We start from the raw sequence: 23,291 nt of genomic DNA on the forward strand, positions 1-23,291 counted from the left end.
GGCCCACACGCAGTGCTGATGCATGCAAGGAGTGCTGTGCCACACAGGGGTGTCCCCCACGTAGGGGATCCCCACGTGCAAGGAGTGCACCCCATAAGGAGAGCTGCCCAGGAGTGGTGGTGTACACACGGAGAACTGATGCATTAAGATGACACAACAAAAAGACACACAGATTCCGGGTGCTGCTGACAAGAATACAAGCAGACATAGAAGAACACACAGGAAATGGACACAGACAGCAGACAACTGGGGGGGGGGGGGGGGGAGGGGAAATAAATAAATAAAAAATAAATCTTAAAAAAAAACAACAAAAGAAACAAAATGTTTCTATGGAATATACTGGTCTTGCCATTACCACCAAGAGAAGTTTCATGGGGAAATCCTTCAACCAATCTTTCTAGTTTTACTTATGCTTAATGAGCTCCTTTGACCACGGCCAATGAGCACAAGAAACATGGCTATAGATCACACCACCTGGCAGATACAGAGAAAGAAGCAGGTATGGGAGGGGCAAATGAGAGCAAGAAATTTAGACTGATTTATTTGTATTGAGACTACTCAAGAGGGATCAGGAAACCCAAAAGATTTATAATTACCCTGTGGCATCCTTAAAAGGCAGTAGTCTGACAATAGGAAGGGCAAGTTAGATCTGTTATTAGAAAAGAATAAAAGGAATAGTCTTATCAAATTTTTGTTAAGAATTTTCCTACAGCTGGAATTATTGATAAGATAGAACAGATAGAAAAAGGAAGACTGTGTTAAATTCACATTTCCCCACATCTCCAAACCTCCAGGCTTCACTTACTCTAAACAACTCACCAAAATATGATCAACTTCTCTGAATGATTCAAAAAAGGTTTTATGGGGCTAGTGAGAAAGTAGGCTTTCCCCCGCAACTTCAAAATGCAAAATCCAACCATATTACTTTCATAAAACAAGCAATTTCTATGGATAGATTTAAGCATTCCTTTTTTTTTTTTTTGGACCAGACTTTGGAAAAGGTTTTCTTTTTTTTTTTTTTTTTTAATTTTTTTATTTTTTATTGACTTTGTAATAATATTACATTAAAAATATATATGTGAGGTCCCATTCAACCCCACCCCCCCACCCCCCCCTCTCCCCCCCCCCCAACAACACCCGTTCCCATCATCATGACACATCCATTGGATTTGGTAAGTACATCTTTGGGCACCTCTGCACCTCATATACATTGGTTCACATCATGGCCCTAAGCATTCCTTAAATGTTTTATTACACTTTGACTAATTCTTTTGAAATGCTTCCTAGGGAAACGGACTTGGCCCAGTGGTTAGGGCATCCGCCTACCACATGGGAGGTCCGTGGTTCAAACCCCGGGCCTGCTTAACCCGTGTGGAGCTGGCCCATGCGCAGTGTTGATGCGCGCAAGGAGTGCCGTGCCACGCACGGGTGTCCCCCGCGTAGGGGAGCCCCATGTGCAAGGAGTGCGCCCATAAGAAGAGCCGCCCAGCGCGAAAGAAGGTGCAGCCTGTCCAGGAATGGCACCACCCACACTTCCCGTGCCGCTGACGACAACAGAAGTGGACAAAGAAACAAGACGCAGCAAATAGACACAGAGAACAGAAACCGGGGGTGTGTGTGTGTGTGTGTAAATAAATAAATAAATAAATAAATCTTTAAAAAAAAAAAAAAAAAAAAGGAATGCTTCCTAATGCTGCAATTAGCAGATAATATAGACATATGAAAATAAGTTGATTTGTCAAAATATGGAAAATAAAGCATTTTAGACCTCAAAATTCATTTGCTCTATCCATTCAATATTACAGATGAGGAAGATAAAGCACAGAAAAGGTTAGTTAGGCATCCTGTAGCCTGTTTGGCCTAGTTTATTAAGTTAAAAACAAAATAAATCAGTTGCCAACACTTGGAAATCAAGTCTGGATTATATGGGAAATAATCCACATAAGTCTGGACAATGTGGGGGAAAAAAGTGGATACCTGGATAACATTGGCTTATTTCTTGCATGGCCACAAGGTAGAATGAAAAGTGGCTGTTATTTAGACAGGACATGCAGCCTCTAGTTCACCGCCATTTTCTCTCCTATTGGCTTATACACTTGCTCACTTTTTAAATTTATGATATCTGCCTAGCCCATATAGCCCTAGGTAGGTACTGGAAGGCATGTGAACAGTGCTTGGTGAGTTGTAAAGTGGTGTATATTAGTTGATGGTGGTATTACCACTCAAGATTATACAGTTAGTTATCAACAGAGTTGGAGTTAGAGCTCAGGTCTTTTGACACTTAATTTAGTACTATTTCCACTGCACCATGCTGCTTCATATAAGCAAGAAGAAACAAGACAGCAAAAGTTACTGAATGGGAATTCCTATATTTGAAGAAACGGCCACACAAATGAGAATAACTTGGCATAGAATAATGAATAAATAAGAATAACTAAAATGTAGCAAGTGAACAGTTTCTCTCTCTCTTTCTTTTGGCTCTCTCCCTTCCTTTCTCCCCTCTCATTTGTTTCAACTTATTCCTTAAGGAGAAGATGAATGTGTGACTGAAATAAAGTACAGAATAATTGTGTTAATGATAAGAAAAAAAAATTGATTTCATGGCTAGAAAATTCCAAATTACAAAGATGAGTCTTGAAGTGAAGATTAAAGAAGAGCATAAGATGAGGAAGTAGAAAGCAATTCCAGAGATGAAGACAGTGAGTGGAAAATACTTTATATATAGTAATTTTCAAATACATCTGGATAGCATCAGCAGAAACAATCTAGCCTGTCTTAATGTTTGTAGCGGTGTAAAGGAAGAAGTTTTTTATACTGAATACTTAATAAAATCTAGAATTGAAGGAAGAAGGGTAATTAAAAAGAGATTAACATTTTTATCAGACCAAGTCAACAAGAGTTATTCAATCATGAAATGCTAACTGAACTGCTATCATCTATTATGTCGACTTATGAATATTGTATATTTTAACTAGACAGAAAATTTTTACTTTCTGTGATCACAACACAGCAGTCATTATTCAAGAGATAATGTCACCTAAGACTGCTGAGAGGTTGGCATTCATGTATACACCAAATATAGGAGAAAGTAGTCATTGTCAAGTGCAACATAAAAAGGGTCCTCCATCAGTGCCTAACACAAATGTCTTCTCGGAGGAATGTCTTCTCAGTCATGCAAAAGGTACCTGGCACTATAAATGTCTAGTGGATAAGTAGATACATGACTGCTTTCAGAGGCTGGTTTCATTCTATCTATCTATCTAATCTATCTATCTAATCTATCTATCTAATCTATCTAATCTATCTATCTATCTATCTATCTATCTATCTATCTATCTATCTATCTATCTATCTATCTATCTATCTATCTATCTCCCCTTCCCTCCCCCGGTTCTCTGTTTTCTGTGTCTTTTTGCTGCATCTTGTTTCTTTGTCTGCTTCTGTTGTCGTCAGCAGCACGGGAAGTGTGGGCGGCGCCATTCCTCAGCAGGCTGCTCCCTCCTTCGCGCTGGGCGGCTCTCCTTACGGGTGCACTCCTTGCGCGTGGGGCTCCCCTACGCGGGGGACACCCCTGTGTAGCTCGGCACTCCTTGCGCGCATCAGCACTGCTCATGGGCCAGCTCCACACGGGTCAAGGAGGCCCGGGACTTGAACTGCGGACCTCCCATGTGGTAGACGGACGCCCTAACCACTGGGCCAAAGTCCGTTTCCCTGGTTTCATTCTTAAGAATTTAAACTGCTTAGTGAGATGGACAAATGTTTACTACGTTTTACTTTCCGGAACAGCTTCTTTAGCACCAAGCTGCTTTAACACTTGCTATTTAAGTTTTTCTTTATTTGCTAACAACTCAGGGCTCTTTGCACCTTTATTCAACTACAGTACTCTTTTCACAAAATGTAAAATAGTTTCACTATTCCTCTCTCCAATTTTAGATATCACTTTTTAAATAATTTTAAAGGTATGATTAACAGGCTTTCTCAGTTATTCCAGAATTTGTATCTAAGGCCCAAAGTTGGGAACAAAGAAGAGCTAAGCAATTTACATTATAAAGAGAATTTACCAACACATTGTAAAGCAGGCACGATTGCCACCATTCTGCATGCCTTTTTTTTTTTTTTGGTCTAATAAGCTGGTGTGAGAGGGAAAGGAGAGGAGTCAACAGAAGGAATTTTGATGGCATTGGGAGTACATGTTCAACAAACGATGTCAAATTGTTTCTGAGCAGGATAGGTGGACAGAGCCCTGAATATTGTCATTGTAACAGGTTGCGGTCACCCCTCGGGCTGAAGTGTGGTTTGCTGGCCTGGCGAGGGGAGCGGCCGCGGTAGGCCTAATTCCGCTGCCCCCATAATAGGGTGGTTGGTCGGGCCCACCGCCACCCCTGAAGGAAGCTCGGCATGGGCGCAGAGTGCCCTCGGGTCTCCCCTTCTCAGCAGCCATGCTTCCGCGGCCGCCCCTCCTCCCGGATGGCGCCACACGATGCCTGTGGGGCGGCACCCTTCTTCTTCTTTCTCCCTGCGCAGACGCAGGGCGGAAAATTCCAGTCTTCCCTTTTCCCCTCCCCCGACAGCAGCAACAGCCAGGCGTGGGCGGAAAAATCCAGTCTGCCCTTTTTCCTCCCCCCCACCCACAGCAGCAACAGCCAGGCGTGGGCGGGAAACTTGTCTGCCCTCTACCCCAGCAACAGCAGCCACCAATCACTAAGCCCTGCCACTTCCCCCAGCAACAGCAACAGCCAATCCCTAACCACCACCCCTCCCCCGTCCAGTACCTCCCACTGACCTTTCGCCGGCAACCAATCAGAACAGGGCGTGGCTTCGACCAATCAGCCTTCCCCAGCCCATATAAAACTGTTGCCTCTTCCTCAATAAAGTGGACTTGTGTGTTTACCTTGTCTCCGGGTAGTTCTTCTGCCGTGCGCCCTCCAGTCCTGAGAGCCCCCGACAAGGGCCTGGCCTCCCTTGTCCCCAGTTCATCGCCTGCTTCTCCGGGCGACCCCGTCAGCCAAACCGCGCAACCCCTGTGAGACCGACCCCTCGTCCCAAGCGGGACCGATCCCTCGTCCCAAGCGGGACCGACCCCTCGTCCTGAGCTGGACCGACCCCTCATCCGCAGCCAGATCCCACCTCTACCGACCGAGCAAGCCGCCACAACAGGTTCTCTAACAGGGATGAGGAAAAGTCTGAAAGCATGTACAAAGGTGGGTTTATATATGATTGAATGTATGCTTAGCTAGATTATAGAAAGTGCCAATTCAGAGCCTAGGCTGGTTTACTGGACCTAAACATCGGCTGTCAGAGTCCTTGGATCTGCCTGATGGAGCAACAAATAAAGAGTAAAGCTATCATACGAGGTATTATATGTACCATATAGAGCTCCTAGCAAGGAACTAAAAATTGTCAACTAGAGTGGACAGCACTTAATAAAAGACAATTACTTAAAATATAATTCACTTGATTCAGATTATTTCCCCACTGTATACCTCCTGAAAGTTGGGACAACAGTGAAATATCCCCTTTCTGCCAAGAATTTAGAGATTAGAGAAATAAGGTGGTCTTATGAAGTTAAACAAGTAAAATACAGAAAACACAGAAAACTAAGAAAGTATATGAAAATGCCTGACTAAAGAATATAGTATCAGCCCCCAGTGCCAATCTGGATCACCTGTATATAATCTCAGAGAAGTATTGGGGCAAGAGGAGAAAGACTATGAACAGAGGATGATGTGAAAAAGAGAACCAAAGTAACCCTATGTGGCTAACAATTAGTCTTGGCATGAGTATCTGTTTGAAAAAACGGCTATATTTCCTAAGTGACACACACCTTTCTGCAGCACACATAACATGAGATTGTCACAGATTATGCAGCTTTGCATTTTTTTTTAAATGATGCCGAAGTTTTATTTTATTTTATTTTATTATTTATTTATTTTTAAAGATTTATTTATTTTTATTTAATTTCCCCCACCCCCACCCCAGTTGTCTGTTCTCTGTGTCTATTTGCTGCGTCTTGTTTCTTTGTCCGCTTCTGTTGTTGTCAGCAGCATGAGAAGTGTGGGCGGCGCCATTCCTGAGCAGGCTGCACTTTCTTTTGCACTGGGCGGCTCTCCTTACGGGTACACTCCTTGTGCGTGGGGCTCCCCTACGTGGGGGACACCCCTGCGTGGCAGGGCACTCCTTGTGCGCATCAGCACTGTGCATGGGCCAGCTCCACACGGGTCAAGGAGACCCGGGGTTTGAACCGCGGACCTCCCATGTGGTAGACAGACGCCCTAACCACTGGGCCAAGTCCGTTTCCCCAGCTTTGCATTTATACTACTCTCTTCTCAAGAAGATCTTGGTTCTTTTTCAAAATACTAGCCAAATGATCTTAAAATTTCCCTAACAAGAATGGGATAGAGATAATATTCATTTTATACTTTGGGAAATGGAACATAAACAAGCAACTTACCCAAGCCTTTTCATCTACCAAATGGTATATACACATTATTTGATTCTTCAGGCCTACTCAGTCAACATAGACATCCTTAATCCATTTAGAATTCTTCTATTAAGCATACTGGAACTATTTTTTTGGAAAATATAAATATGGACAAATTAAAATTATTTTATAGCTCTCAAAATGAGTGAGACAAAACTAGTACTACTACTAATAAATGTTCAATAATAAAATAAGCAATCTGAAATTGTGTGAAAAATCAGTGATAAATAAATTCCTTCGCTCAATTTTCTTGTATAACACGAAGGAAACTAGAAAACCTTAAAGCTCTTTTGTGACAAAAAATATCTAGAAATGATGGGTTAAGTAGTTGAGCCTGAAAAAAAGGGAGGTTTACATCTGTTTTACATATTACTGTATCATCAGCACCCAGGACAGGGCTTAGCATATAGTAAGCACTAAATAATAATTGTTTTTTTCCAAATCAAATCATCACAAATAAGACATTTTATTTGTCACTTTTAAAAGGCTGAATTTTAAACAGATTCTTGGATTGGTGGCTCATATCCATCAGCTCATTCAACTTTAGCACCTGTCTCATCTCCAGTTGCTTTTCCAGAACTACTACCTTCACCGTGAAGCTCCATGAGTTTTCCCAATTCAAACTTGAGCTTCCTCAGCATTTTTACTTTTCTAAGGAACACGTCATGGAAAGGCTAGATAGATTGGCAGCCCTTTTCTACGTCTTTAAAAATGTTGTCTGGAATCAACTTATTGAACACTTCTTTCAAGTCATTTGTCTGCACCTCTCGGGTCATAAATTTCCATCATCTTCTTCAGGATTTGGTGGACCTGTTGATGCTGGGCATATGAGGTCTTCTGAATCTGACTGTTGAGTTCTTTAGTAAAACCAACAAAGAAGAGATGAAGCAAATAACCATTGGTAGTTTTGACATCACCATGTGCTTCAATAATAGTCTGCCATTTTTTGACCATGGAGCACATTTTGTCATGGGTAAGATCCATGCCATGGATGTTGGTTAGGCAGTTTAAGCCCTGCATGTTCTCAGTAATTAGCTTGAATTTTCTAAATGCAACTTCATCATTCTGTAGATCAGCAAGGCTCACTTCAAAAAACACAACCCATAAGGCCATCAGATGCAATTTTGATTCCTTGAGTCCTTATAACTAGTGTTTTCCCAATATTTCTTATGTGCTTTCACATCATACCAATCTTTTATAGAAAATGGATCGACCACTTTCTTCTTTGCTCCCTTTTGCCACCTTTTGTAAGGTGCTTGTCCTTGCCAACCGCCATGGTGCTGCTCAGAGAGCCAAAACGAATAATTGTTTAATGTTACTAAATGAGTTTCAAAGAGAGTCTGGAAGGAACTATTAATAGTAATGGGCAAATTCTCATTATAACCCCTCCCTTCAAAAACAACAAAAAAAAGCCCAAAACAAAACAGAAATGGGTGTGGATCAAGGAAGAAGTTCCTGAACAGCAGAAGTGTTAAGAAGGCTGAGTCTAGAATTAAACTAGCCCCAGAGTTCCAATTAGGAACACTGATACGGCAATGTAGGCTATGCTAAAGTACAGACTTACTCTTCTTACAAATCTTCTGATACCGTCAGCTGATTTATATCATTAGCTGATTAATAAATTGTTTTACCTTCCATGAAATGGAATTATGCTATTAATATTCTGTTTTCCTAGAGAAGATCCTTCTAGAAAATGACAAAATTATGCAAACATAATTTAGGGGCAAATATTACAAACAGCCAAGTGTGAGTATATAAATAAAAGATGTGAGGCCATGCTGACTTTATAAAGATTTTTTTAAACTCAATAGAATTCTTGATATCGATATCATACTAGATTTTCTGATAGTTATTTTAATGACTCATCAATGAGAATAGTTCAGTTCCTGGAGAAAAATAGGTATATAGAGAATATAAAGAATCAAATGAAGAATAAAGACTCAAAGGTTTAATATGGACAATTTTAAAATCAATTATGAATCTGAGATTCATATATGAGAAGCAAAGGTTAAAGCCTAAAACATTTTATTTTGAGGTTATTCGGAAGAAGCTACTGATTAAACAAATTAACCAATCAAATTTTGAGCTTCTTATTATGAGGGAATGGATTCTTCTACTTACATTTTTTGGAACTAATTTAGTATTGTCTTATTACAGAAAACACAACATTTGCCTATGGAATGCAAAAGCTGAAAAATTCGTAAAGAACACCATCATCAGGTACTAAGTTTCCAGGGCAACCTTTAATTATGGAAAATAAATATTTTAGAGGTGGTTGTTCTAGATTATTTTGAAAAAGCAAATTATTTCCTAGTTTTTGTTTCCTCTAAAAAGCAATTAATCCTGAAAAGCACCTAAATTAATGCAGTCTGAATCTCAAGTAGGTGGTTAGCTAAATATTCTTTAAGAACAATAATTCTGGATTTACAAAATGGGACTTGTAAAGGATTGTGGACAGATAGTGGAGTAGGAAGGTCCAGGAAATGGTCCATCCACCAAAACAACTATTGAACTGGCAGGAACTGTCTGAACTATTTTGAATTGCTGGAGTCTAGTGGAATACTGTGCTGCATCATGGGAAGAGAAAGAGAAAGAGGAAGAGGAGGGTATACTATGGTAAAAATCAGTGCATTTCACACACCCTTACCCCCAAGGACTTTGACAACCGATGATTAGGTCTAGTAAACTGGCTGTGGTGGTTTGGAGTTGTATGGACCCCAGAAAAACATGTTCTTATACTTAACCCATTCCTATGGGTGTGAACCTGTTGTAAGGACTTTTTTTTTTTTAAAGGAGGTACTGGGGATTGAACCCATGACTTTGTACATGCAAAGTAGGTGCTCAACCACTGATCTATATCTGCTACCCAGTAGGACTTTTGATGTGGTTACTTCAGTTTAGGTATGGTCCAATCCAACTAGGATGGGTCTTAATCCTAATACTGGAGTCCTTTATAAGCAGAATGAAATTTAGACAAGGAGAGACAGACACAGAGGGAGCAGCCAGAAGAGTCCTCCATGTGCCTTGCCATATGACAAGCTTAGGACCAAGGATCACTGGCAGCTAGCTCCAGAATGCTAGATTTTGGGAAGAAAGCATCTCCTTGATGACATCTTTTTTTAAAAAGATTTTTATTTATTCCCCCCCTCCCATCTCCACTCCCCGCGTTGTCTGCTCTTGCTGTACATTTGCTGTGATCTTCTGGTCTGCTTGTATTCTCATTAGGTGGCTCCAGGAACTGATCCTGGGACCTTCTGGAGTGGGAGAGAGGTGATTACTCTCTTGCACCACCTCATCTCCCTGTTCCGCTAGGTCCTCTTATTTTCTCTCCTCTGTGTCTCTTGTTGCATCATCTTGCTGCGCCAGCAAGGCACTCCTGCGTGGGGCCGCATTCCTGCGTGGGCCAACTTCCCATGTGGGCCAACTTGCCCTCATCAGGAGGCCTGGACATCAAACCCTGGACCTCCTATATGGTAGACAGGAGCCCAGTTGGGCTCCACATCTGTTTTCCTCCTTGATGACATCTTGACTTGGAAATAAATTTAAGAAGATCTAAATAAATGGAAAGACATCTTGTGTTCATGGATTGGAAGACTTAATATTGTTAAGATATCAAAACTGCCTTAAGGGATCTACAAAATCAATGATCCCTATCAAAATTCCAGCAACCTTTTTTTTTTACAGAAATGGAAAAGTTGGTTCTCAAATTCATATGGAATTGCAATGGTCCTGAATTGCCAAAACAATCTTGAAAAAGAAAAAAAAACTTACTACAAAGCTGCAATGACTAAACATAAGAATAGATAAATAGATCAATGGAATAGAATTGAGAGTTAATACATCTATGGCAAGATGATTTCTCAGGAGAGAAAGAATCTACTCAATGTATGCTTCTGGGACAATTGGAAATCTACATGCAAAAGAATCAATGTAGACCCCTTACCTGTCACCTTATACAGAGATTAATTCAAAATGGATCAGCAATCTAAATATAAGAGCTAACACTTTACAATTCCTACAAGAAAGCACAGGGAAGTATCTTCAGGACCTTGTAATAAACAATGGATTTTCAGATTTTACTCCAAAAGAGTAAGCAACAAAAGAAAAAAACCAGATAAAATGGACTTCCACATTAAAATTTTTTTGCATCAAAGGCAAGTGTAAAGAAAGTGAAAATGGGCCAAGGATTTGAATAGACGTTTCTCCAAAGAAGAAATTTCAAACGGCTAATAAGTATATAAAAAGATGCTCAACATCACTATCTATTGGAGAAATGCTAATTAATACTACGATGAGATACCATCTTATACCCACTAGGTTGACTATTATTAAAAACATCGGGGTAAAAAAAGTGTGGGGAAGAATGAGGAGAAATGGGAACCCTTGTTCATGATTGATGGGAATGTAAAATGGCACAGCCATTATGGTAAACAGTTTGGCAGCTACTCAGAAAGTTAAATATAGACTTACTACATGACTTGGCGATTCCAGTTTTATATACCCCAAAGAACTGAAAGCAGTGACTTGTACAGATATTTGTACAACAATGTCCAACACAGCATTATTCACAATAGTTAAAAGGTGCAAGTATAATAACTTGAGTGTCCATCAACAATGAATGGATAAACAAAATGTGCTGTATGAATACAATGGAATATTATTCAGCCATAGAAAGAAGTGAAGGGTTTGTATAAGCAACAATATGGATGAACCTTGAAGATATCATCTTGAGTGAAATAAGCCAGAAATCAAAGGACATATATTGTATGATTTATCTTATATGAAATACTTAGAATAAGCAAATTCATAGAGACAGAAAGCAGAAAAGTGGTTACCAGAGGGGTGGGGCTAGGGGCTAGGAAAATGGGGAGTTACTGCAAGGTATGAGTTTTGGTTGGGAAGATGAAAGTGGTTTGGACATAGATAGGGGTGAAAGTTCCACAGTATTATCAATGTACCTAATGTCGAAGAATTGTCTACTTAAATGGTTAAAATGATTTTTATGTTATGTGTATTTTATAACAATTAAAAATGAATAGTTTATTTAAAAAAAGAACGAATAGCAGTTTTGAACTCATAGGACTCTGAAAGGACTATTAAACCTGGCTGTAATCAGGAGATTGTGATAAAACCTTATTTCATGTATGTCACGTTCATATATGAAACTTTACAGGTACCAGAGCTTAAATGGATGATTCTCTTAGCTGCCCTGTAAAGGCCAAATAAACTGGCTGCACACATCCCACAGGTCAGTGATCCACAGGATCAGACTCTTCACTATAATCACTCTGAATTTGAATTCTCCATGTACTAAGGGATCTATGAATCAAAGGAATGTTTCTAGGAGGCTGGGTCCTGGCTGGTGCTTTTAAGAATGGTGTGAAAACTGTTCAAAGTGGAATGTGAAACATTTCTGGGTGTTTCCTCTCAAACCACAACATTATTTAGTACAGAGAAGGTACTGTCATCTCTAAGGATATAAAATAAGCTATTTTGTAGATTTAAGGTCCTCTTCCCTCTTTTAGTAATTTGTTAGACAGGAATAAACTACACTGTTTCTTTTATTTTTAAAAGATTTTATGCTATTTCTTTTTCTCCACTCTCTCTTTGTTTGCAATTGCTGTGTATGTTCATCTTCCTTGTGTCTTTAGGAGGCACAGGGACCTCCCGTGTGGTAGGCAGGAGCCCAATCGCTTGAGCCACATCTGATTCCACATATCATTTCTTTTTGTGGCAGGCAGAGGGAAGCAAACAGTCAGATTACAAATAAACATCTTCTCTCTCAAGGATGTGAGAACAAATGAGTCTCCTAAAAATATGAAACAGCATTGTTTGTAACATTCTACTATAACCTTCCAAATTACCAACTGCCTGGAAATTCTATATAAGATGGTAAAAATAAAAAGAGAACAGTTTTGCAGGTGTTTCATCTATATAATAAGGATAATACAATCCAGAGTTGTGGTGACCATCAGATCTGATGTGTATCAAGCTCCTGTGCACAGTATTTTACAGTCAATGATAAGTGGTAGCCATATTTGTCATTTTTTTTTTCCCATAATTTTCCCATAATTTATTTTCCCATAATTATCAAAAAGTCAGCAATACTAGTTAAGAATATAAGGAACAAACATGAATGTGAGTGGAAGGTCATAGAAATACAAAGTAAGTGAGAGGTAATGTAGGCTTGGGACTTATAAAATTTTCCTAGTGTTGACAACTTCAGGTCGGGGAGGGCATTTATATGTTGCTCTTCAATGACGAAAATGTAATTAAGATTTAATTTAGAAATATTTTTAAAAATGTTATATTACAATCACGTCATAAAAAAGAACATAAGGTTAAAAAAAAGGAGAAAAAGTACCAATACCTCTTTCTCCTAACTGCTCAGATATTATATTCTTCCTCAGAGGAGTAGAACACCATGTTGTATAATTCTGAACATTAAGTCATGTTGAAAACTAATTAAAGTTATTAAAGATGACTTAAAATGAGAGTCATAGTTATTGAAATTCCCCTTCCCTCAACTTAATATGTATCACCTCTTCATCAACAAGAGGCATGCGTATTTCTTACAGTGGAACCAAGGACCTTTGACAGGGAATGGGATCTAAGCACTTTGGGTTTGCTATTTTATTTAATTTTATACCAACCCCTGTGAGGTAGGTAATGTTATCCCAATTTTGTACAGAAGGAACATAAATCTCAGAAAAGTAATTTGTGCAACTGGTAAACAGGATTACAATTGAGGCCTAATTAGCTCTCTAGGTTGTTGTCAGAAAGAAAGAACTTTGTTTTTGTTCTTCATTAATAAAATATTTGGCATATAGTTGATGCTGAATGAATCTGAAATGAATGGGCAAACAAAAAATTTAATGCTTAGATGATCTGCTGAGGCTATAATTTGGAAGACAGGGCCAGGAACTACTTTCTACAGAATGGGTTTGTCAAACATTAAGAACAAGTATTAAGCACTAAACTGGAGCTTCAAGGTAGTCTTTGCATCCCTCAGGTCTAGAAAATGTTGGAATGAGATAAGCCTGAAACTTTATCCTGATGCAGAGGATTAGAAAATTGCAAATAAAACTGTCTAGATTCAAAAGAGATCATTTTAAGTTTGTAGTCTTTACTTTTATATTGTTACAGTTGACTTTTAAAAACAGAGAAAATGTCTGGCCTGTCTTGAAAAGCCCAACCCTACCTATGACACATCTGTATAGAGCACACAGGGAGAAATGTTAGATTTCACTTTAACAGCAAATGAAATATGGATGTCATAAAATTCTGTAGGTGAAAAGAAGAAAATAATGCTGAAAGTAAGGTCATCTTATGACAGACACTGTGGCTGAACAGACTGCATTAAGGGTTCTATTGGCATTTACAGTAAATCCACCACAGGGTTCAACAATCACAGTAGGGGCTTCTTCATGACACACTGGTTGGCATCCACTACAGCACATTTGGGGTTTGTTAGACAAACTTCAGTTTTTATTTTTCTCATTGACTGTGGCCCCTTCCTCTAATGCAATCTCTCCAAGTGCTTAACCATGAATGAGTCAAGAAGTCAAGTTACCCTGGAGAAGGTAAGTAAATTAGCACCATATTAGAGGGTGACTCAAAATCTGTACATTCCTCCTTACTTCAACTTTCTCTGACAGGAGACATCACTGATGAGTGCCAGTAGACTATGAGGCCGTGGCAGCTCCATTTACAGAAAGCATGGTCAATGCTGACTGCTTCCTTGTTAGGAAAGGACCTGTAGATTGAGGTGCATTCCAGCAATTCAAGGCTAGGGGCTTTAATTTAAAACAATACAATGCTGATGCCATATCCTCTTTCTAAGAGGTCTCTCTGTTGTTCAAACTTTAATACACACACTTAGAGAAATTAAAGAACCAGAATGTCTTTGCAAGACTCATTCCTTCTTTCTCGCAGCATCCCAGATATATGTTGAGAGGGCAGGAATGTGAAACATGGAAGGAAGGCAGAAAAGTACTGAAAGTAAGGACTCCCAAGTACTATATCACCTTTCTCCTTACATGGGTTGCATCTATACAGAATAATCAGTGTATATAGCTAGAAGAAAAGACACTAGGAATTTTTAACCAATAGTTTCTAAGGTTATAATTTCATGGATTAATTAATTTCTTTAACGTCAGGTAATGAAAACATATAGTTTTGAGAGTCAAATAATAAAAAAAAAGAACACCATGAATTTCAACAAGATCACCAGATGATTCGCATGCACAATAAGGTTTGAGGAGTGCTGTTCTAGACCCAGTTTTGTGTGAGAAATACACAGATGAATATAAATATATTTTTCACAAATCTATACATTTAAGATTAATGTGCTTTATGCACTTCACTATGTTTCTTTTTTATTTCAATAAAAATTAAAACAACAAAGCAAAAAACTGCTTTAACTGAGATACAGTAGCACTCCAGTCTGCTAGACATTCTACTGAATTTGGTGTCTCGAGATGGAGGGTCCATAAATTGCTTCAATCACGTCTATAGCACCAGTCTTAAAAAGAACTGACATTGCTAAATATATAAATACTCTCACAAACCAGTGAACTCCTTACCCGAACAGTACCCTCCTATTTCATAATATCAGCTTTGATAAGCCAATTCCTACTAGACAGATGATTTCTATAATAAGCAACATTCTTCCAATTTTACTTAATAGACATCCAAAACTGGATGATGTACTCTTCTTGCTACAAATTATTTTAGGATACTGGAAAAGTTTTCTTTCACTTGTATAGGAACAAGGAGTTAGAGCTGGTCATTATCTCTCTATCCTGTAGAAAAGGGATTTCTTTAGGCATTTTCTTAGCAGGGCCAGCCACATAAATAAATATAAAGTCTATTTCTAAGCACTTTTAATATTGGTCTACAAATGGAGATAATATCTTTATTCCATAAATATTGATTCTTGTTAATTTGAACACTATGCCTAAAGCACTATGCCTAAAACACTATCAATTGATGCCTGGTCTCCCAAAGCAAAAAAGAAGAAACAAAAAAGCTTTTTCCCAGTATCATTTCTTCTAGCAAAAGAGCAAATGTGGTAGTCAAAATGCACAGAAAACATGACTGAGAATGCAGGAGATGACACTGGAAGACAAGGATAAGGACACTGCACATTGTACGGGAATGACCAGTGAAGGGTGTTAAGGCTATAGAAGGAGACTCAGAATTACCTTTCAAACGGGACATTTTTTTAGTTTTTATTTTCACAGATGAAAAGCCTTACATAAATATTAACAATTAAATTTTGGGAAGGTTTAAGTTGGGAAAGAAAAGGGCAAAATTCTGCTCTTACCTTCAGAATCTACCTAATTGTATAAATGGAAATCTGCTGATGTATCCCTACTGCAATAGGTTATCTGATTGGACATTAAAAAAAAAAAAGCCTTTTTCATTTCAAATGAGCAGAATTTCACTAATTTCATTTAGCCATTATGTAAAATCAAAAAGCATTCTCACAGAAAAATTGTGACATCTTCCAAACCAAGAATAATCTGCATTTCCTAATCAGAGCCAGAGGTTTGTGAAGAAGTAACTGCTTATGAAAATTAACAAGGTACAAACATGAGTGTATAATATGAGACATGATACCTTAAAACACAGTCTAGCAAAGAACTGTGTAAAGAATGGTGTGAAAGCTGGTCACAGTGACCCTGCTCCATGGGATCCTCCCTGGCATTTGATTTTACCTGCTGTTTGAGCTGCTGCACCAGACGATCCTTCTCTCGCTTCAGTGCAGCCACTTCCTCTTGAGTCTTTTTCTTAGAGGATGAAAGCTCCAAAAGAGCTATATTGGCATCCTTTTCACTAATGGCAGCTAGAAGAGCTTCTTGCCTGCAAGAGAAAGAAAATGCAGACTTTCATTTCATCCTCCCAATAATCCTTTGAAGTCACTATTATCTCCATTTTCTGGATGATGAAACTGAGGCTTAAAGAGCTAACATAGCATGCTCAAGTTTATATTTTCACTGAATGGTACAGCTAGGAATTCTATTTAGGTGTTTCTGACTCCAAGTATCTTTATCATGCTGTTAAACTGTTGTCATAATAAAGAGTTCTTAGATATACTAGTAGATTAATTTCCAAAATAAACTAAATTAGCAACTTTTTTTTACTAAAAACACACAAAAAACTTGTTTTTAGTAAAATACATATATATATATTTACTCTAAGTGTCACCTATACATTTTCAATCATTTAACACAATCCTTTGGAGAGTATTCTGTAGCTTCTAGGTAATGTAGTATTGTCACAAAGAGGTATTTCTGAACCTGAAAACATTTTCATGTATAGAGTTATAATAAATTGAAAACTTCTGTAAATAGGATTTAGAAAACCCAGTAATCGTTTTCTAGGGCATTCTGAACATGGAAAACTCTTTTTATCTTATCAATGTTTCCAGTTGTGGCTTTACCTGGCAATGGTCTGCACATTTTGAAACAGTAATTTAAACTTTACAGATTTCTTGTGGTTTAGCTAACTACGTTATGGTTCAAAGTCCAGAAGAAAAAAAAAAAAGAAGGGATTTAGTAGGGAAATGGACATAAGAAATTAACAAAATAATCAGAATGAAGACGGTGAACAATTAGTCTCACAGTCCAAAATGCATTCCTCAAAAGTTTATTTTTTTATGTAAGTCATTTGTAAGAAGATACATTTGATTTACAGGAACTACATTAAGTAGCCTGAGCTTTTTAAAATTTTAATTTTATTAAAAAAAATTTTTTTTTATTATTTTTTTAAAGATTTATTTATTTATTTAATTCCCCCCCTTCCCCCGGTTGTCTGTTCTCTGTGTCTATTTGCTGCGTCCTGTTTCTTTTGTCCGCTTCTCTTGTTGTCAGCAGCACGGCAAGTGTGGGCGGCGCCATTCCTGGGCAGGCTGCACTTTCTTTCGCGCTGGGCGGCTCTCCTTATGGGGCGCACTCCTTGCGCGTGGGGCTCCCCTATGCGGGGGACACCCTTGCGTGGCACGGCACTCCTTGCGTGCATCAGCACTGCGCATGGGCCAGCTCCACATGGGTCAAGGAGACCCGGGGTTTGAACCGCGGACCTCCCATGTGGTAGACGGACGCCCTAACCACTGGGCCAAGTCCGTTTCCCTAAATTTATTTTTAAAAGACACATAGATTACATAAAATGTTTCATAAAAAAATATAGGGGATTCCCATATGTGCCACTCCCCACACTCCCACTTTTCCCCACATGAACAACTACTTTCATGAGCGTGGTACATTCACTGTAACTGATGAACACATTTTGGAGCACTGCCACACAGTACAGAATATAGTTTACATTGCAGTTTACATTCTCTCCCACTTGATTCTGTAGGATATGGCAGGATATATAATGGCCTGTATCTGTCTTTGCAGTGTCATTCAGGACAATTCCAAGTTCTGAAAATTCCCCCATATTACACCTCTTTTTCTCTCTCCCTGCCTTCAGCACCTCCAGGGGCCACTGTCTCCACATTAATGATATAATTTCTTCCATTGCTAAAATCACAGTAAGTCTATAGTAAAATACCAGTAAATCCAATCTAGTCCATATTTTATTCCCCAGACCTGAGGATTCTGGGATGGGGATGCCCACTTCACCTCTAATTGAGAGGGGGCTTTGATTTCATATGGCTGATGCATGGGTGTAGCCTGAGATTTTTTTTTTTTTTTTGGTAGGTTTTTTTTAATTTTTTTTAATTTTTTAATTTTTTTATTTTTTATTGACTTTGTAATAATATTACATTAAAAATATATATGTGAGGTCCCATTCAACCCCATCCCCTCACCCCCCCTCTCCCCCCCCAACAACACTCGTTCCCATCATCATGACACATCCATTGGATTTGGTAAGTACATCTTTGGGCACCTCTGCACCTCATATACATTGGTTCACATCATAGCCCATACTCTCCTCCATTCCATCCAGTGGGCCCTGTGAGGATTTACAATGTCCGGTGATTGCCTCTGAAGTACCATCCAGGGCAGCTCCATGTCCCAAAGACGCCTCCACCTCTCATCTCTTCCTGCCTTTCCCCATACCCTTCGTCCACTATGTCCACTTTTCCCATTCCAATGCCACCTCTTCTATGTGGACATTGGATTGGTTGTGTCCATTGCACCTCTATGTCAAGAGGAGGGTCAGATTCCACCTGGATGCTGGATGCAATCCTCCCATTTTCAGTTGTAATCACTCTAGGCTCCATGGTGTGGTGGTTGTCCTTCTTCAACTCCATCTTAGCTGAGTGTGGTAAGTCCAATAAATCAGATTGTAGGTGCTGGAGTCTGTTGAGGCTCAGGATCTGGCTATCACATTATCAGTCCAGAGATTCAAATCCCCTAAATATATCTTAAACCCCAACATTAACTGCACCTCCAGCACATTGGCATGAAAGTCTTATGAAGGGAGATCCCATCTGAGTCCAGATTCATCACACATAAACACCATTTCCAAAGAGGGGCCATCTGCCCTGGTAGTTAACCCCATCTGTAGCCTGAGATTTTGACTTGAGGAAATTCTGAATCTGAGGATGCACACCCAAGTTTAACTTTGCTTCCATCTTTTAAGATAATTATGCTTCAACAGCAGTCATGTGGAAGAGTTTTAGTTTGGCCACAAACTTATGACTACTGTTTGAATATCCTGATAGGGATATTCTTTGTTCTGGATGGGTAGGGGTTCTGAAATCTAAACAAGCAATATTAACAAATGGAGGACGTATATCTGTTTACATGCTGGAAATAAAGATTTATTTAGTGTTGTTTACTCTTGCAAGGGATGAAAAGAAGGTTCTTACCAATTCCACTATCACTTTCTATTGCTTCCACATTTTAGGTAATTCTAAGAAATGGCAAACGATTTATAAAATGAGGATCCACAGTGCCCACTGGATGGAACGTGGGAGAGTGTCGGCTATGATGTGGACCATTAACTATGAGGTGCAGCGATGCCCAGAGATGTACTTACCAAATGCAATGGATGTGTCATGATGATGGCAGAGAGTGTTGCTGTGGGGGGAGTGGGGGGTGGGGGCGGTGGGGTTGAATGGGACTTCATATTTTTTGAATGTAATATTATTAAAAAAATAAAAAAATAAAAATAAAAAAAATTAAAAAAAAGAAAATAGATTTTGGTGAGGGCAGTAACTTATGCTTTATGCCCTGATATCTGTAAGCTCCTACCCCAAATAAATACAGTTTATAAAAACCAAAATAAAATAAAATAAAATAAAATAAAATAAAATAAAATAAAATAAAATAAAATAAAATGAGGCTCCAGTCAACTCAAAGAGTTGACAGTCTAAATATATCCACTGACCATTTGAAAAAGATATGTTAAGTGGTAAAAAGAACTTAAACATGAAGGAATTCAAGATGGTCTCACTATGTACAGTTCCCTGTTGGTTGCTATCATCTGTTCCCTTCTGGGAAGCTCAAAGACTTACAAAGTTGGAATGAAAAATATACTTTCTCAATAAGGGTGCTGCATTTCCATGTATACATGTAGTAGCACACACATAGCAGAAGAAGAAGGAAAGATACATTACTCCATCTAATCAGAGTCATTAGCATCTTCGATGAATGCAAGACGCAAAGGTGATAGGATTTTAGTTCTATTCTATGCATAAAGAAAGTATAATATGAAATAATAAAAATTATTCTATTGTGATAAAGCATCCTGACTAAATTCTAAACTCTTTTTATAAATGATAGTTTGGCCAGCTAGTATGGTACAGATATTCTCTGGGGTACAGTATCAAATTTCCAAGTCAAAATACAATAGGTGACAATTCAGACTCTAAATTTTAAATTGGCATTGGGGTCTGAGCCACTGGAGTAATGTCTTTATAATAAGATAAATCATTTGAAATATTTTCTTTTCAGTGCAAATAGAGATTTTATTTTTTATTGAGTACTGAACAAGATGCTACAACCTGCACAGAATCAAACCTCTCCCATTCTCACCCTCTGAAATTCCCTAATAGATTATTATTATATTGCTATCCTTTCAATTTGAAAAGTATAGTCTTGATAAGGATTTCTACGTGTAAATATGCCTTAAAAGGGCAATTCAGAGTCAAAAGAATAAAATGTTTCGGTTATATATTGTACATATAATCATATAAATTCTGGGTAATGTCAACATCTTTTGTGGGTATATTAGCTTTTAGAATTTTCTGTTATTTTTGGAATGTGACAGAAAGAGTATTGTTCATTTGTTTACAGTTTTGGTAAATTTGAAATGGAAACTATAGGGAGAATAACTTCCCAAAAAAATGTCGAGGATAAGCAAGAATGTGGAAACTAGTAAATATTAACAGCCATAACTTTTGAGGAATAAGAAAAAATGTTCTCTGAATATATCTGATAGAAAACACCATATGATAGTTGAACTTATGTGGTTAAGTCCCACCCCCCTTTTTTTTATTAGAGAAGTTGTAGGTTTACAGAAAAATCATACATAACATACAGACTTCTCATTTACCACCCTATTATTGGTTTAAGTTTTACAGAGTACACTCTAAAGATTTTGTTAAAAATACTGTTTCTCAGAGCGAATGGAATTCAGAATGAAAACAAAAGAGAGCAAATTGCAAAAATAACCTATTTAGTACCTGTTAGAGGTTTGCAATAATTAACAAGCTGCAGGTTATAACTACTTTGTAAAAAAAAATTAATATACATTCATTGAAGAAAAACTTAAAGAAACAGTACCCATAGAGAAGAAAATAAAAATTACCAGAAATAGTTCATTTCCAACCCGAGTAATGGCTTGAGATCTGGAATCCTCTGTTCTATTTCTACTATGAGTATTTTAAAGAAAATTAACCTTAGTGGTGATTAATTATTGACTTTAAAAGCTTTACTAACTAAAGACAATCCACAGCAAAGGACGACTTGCTGGTGAACCACATTCTGATTTGGTTTCCTATGAGCCCTAGAGAGTAATACAAACACATAAAATGTGAAAGGTAATGTATGTATGCCACAAGTCCAGAGCAAAAAAATTCTACAATGCTCTTCCTGCCAAATTAGCCTCCTTGTTCTGTTCATTTCTTTTCCTCAGTTAAAAAAAAATTGAAAATGTAGACACAGAACTTTTCAAAGTGATCAGAACCCTCCTACTGCATGACTAACATGTCATATTACTTGCATAATGAGTAGGTAGCAGCAGAAATCCAACTTCAGCTCATTAAAGTGGTCTATTCATGCCATCCTTAGTGCTTTAAACTACCAGAGCTGAATATGCCCTTTGACCTGCAAATTCTAATAGAATCAAGATGTCTCTAAAAGTACTCTGAAGCTGCATTTGAGCTTCAGCAAATAGTTAAGACCACTTCCTCTGTCCCCTTCCCTATTTTGGGCAAATTTCAGAAACAGGAGGCAAATATGATACTGAGCAAAACGTGGCTTCTTCTGCCCAGTGTACTTTTTAAACCAATTCCTGACACACTGGGGTTTCAGAGAAAGAGTGTATTTGCTGGCACATAGCAAAGGAGATCAGTAGCCTAAGGGCCCCAAATCTGCCTCCCTGAACTGCAGTAATCTTGATAATTTATTATAGTTTCCACATTTAGCAGTTTATGTTAATGAGTAATTGGGGTGGGGCTGGCTCAGATTCCTTCATTAATAAACATTAATGGACTGAACAGGATGGGGGTATGTATGAAATGGGGGTGAATCACACGGTTATTACAATCACAAGACAATCATCAGAGAACAAGGTATCTAGGAATAGGGGGATACAGAAGGAAGGCCAGTTATAAGATTTTTCTTATGGATTTCATACAGGGAGGAGGAGTGGTTAACATTTCAACAAAAATGTTCATATACTAGGGTAGATCCATCTGGAATAATCATCACAATGGCATGTCTTAGAAATGACCACATACAAAGGTAAGATCCACCTGAAGTATGAAATAATCATCACAATGGTGGGTTTTAGTTAGAACTGAGGATATACAAAGGGTGAGGTTGATATAAAAGGGTGAGGTTGCTTCAGCTAGTTTCAGTCATTTCAAATATTAACCTTTGTCTATTTTATAATATACTGGAAGTGAAAAGGCATCTATATAATGATTCAGTAATTACAATTATTCGTTAACTTTTTTTTAAAGATTTATTTTTTATTTATTTCTCTCCCCTTCCCCACCAGCCCCCACCAGTTGTCTGCTCTCTGTACCCATTCGCTGTGTGTTCTTCTGTGTCCGCTTTGTATTCTTGTCAGCAGCACCTGGAATCTGTGTTTCTTTTTGTTTCTTCATCTTGCTGCATCAGCCATTCCTGGGCAGGCTGCACTTTTCTCGCGCTGGGCGGCTCTCTTATTGGGCGCACTCCTTGCGCGTGGGGCTCCCCTACACAGGGAACACCCCTGCGTGGCACGGCACTCCTTGCGCACATCAACACTGTGCATGGGCCAGCTCATCACATGGGTCAGGAGGCCCTGGGTTTGAACCTTGGACCTCCCATGTGGTAGGCAGATGCCCTAATGGTTGGGCCAAATCCACTTTCCTGTTTGTTAATTCTTAACCTCAGTTACAACTGTAGTTCAAGATCCTTTAGATCAGGGGTTCTTAACCAGGGGTCCACAGACCCCCTAGGATTCAAGGAAAGATTTCAGGGGGTCCATGAATCTGAATTGGAAAAAAAATCAACTTATCTTTATTTTCTCTCAACTCTAATAAATCTAGCATTTCCTTCATGTAAGAATGTATAAGGGAAGAGGATGTGGCTCAAGCGACTGGGCTCCTGTTGTTTCCCGGAGCCTCCTGGTGAAGAAG

At 38.6% G+C, this 23,291-nt stretch overlaps 1 protein-coding gene and 1 pseudogene across 24 annotated transcripts in view; both read right to left on the reverse strand.

The window, feature by feature from the left end:
• ERC1 (ELKS/RAB6-interacting/CAST family member 1) overlaps window positions 1–23,291 on the reverse strand; it is a 661,999-nt gene that overhangs the window by 111,957 nt on the left and 526,751 nt on the right. For all 24 annotated transcript variants that reach the window (XR_011646640.1, XR_011646637.1, XR_011646639.1 and 21 more), the window contains one exon: window positions 16,204–16,348. Coding sequence is in view for 17 of the 24 variants with exons in the window: in XM_058282535.2 (XP_058138518.1) it covers window positions 16,204–16,348 (145 nt within the window). In the remaining 7 variants the exon portion in view is untranslated. The remainder of the gene's footprint in view (window positions 1–16,203; window positions 16,349–23,291) is intronic.
• Window positions 6,976–7,757, reverse strand: LOC101443634 (small ribosomal subunit protein eS1-like; annotated as a pseudogene).

Source organism: Dasypus novemcinctus, chromosome 20, assembly GCF_030445035.2.
Source record: "Dasypus novemcinctus isolate mDasNov1 chromosome 20, mDasNov1.1.hap2, whole genome shotgun sequence".
NCBI lineage: Eukaryota > Metazoa > Chordata > Mammalia > Cingulata > Dasypodidae > Dasypus > Dasypus novemcinctus.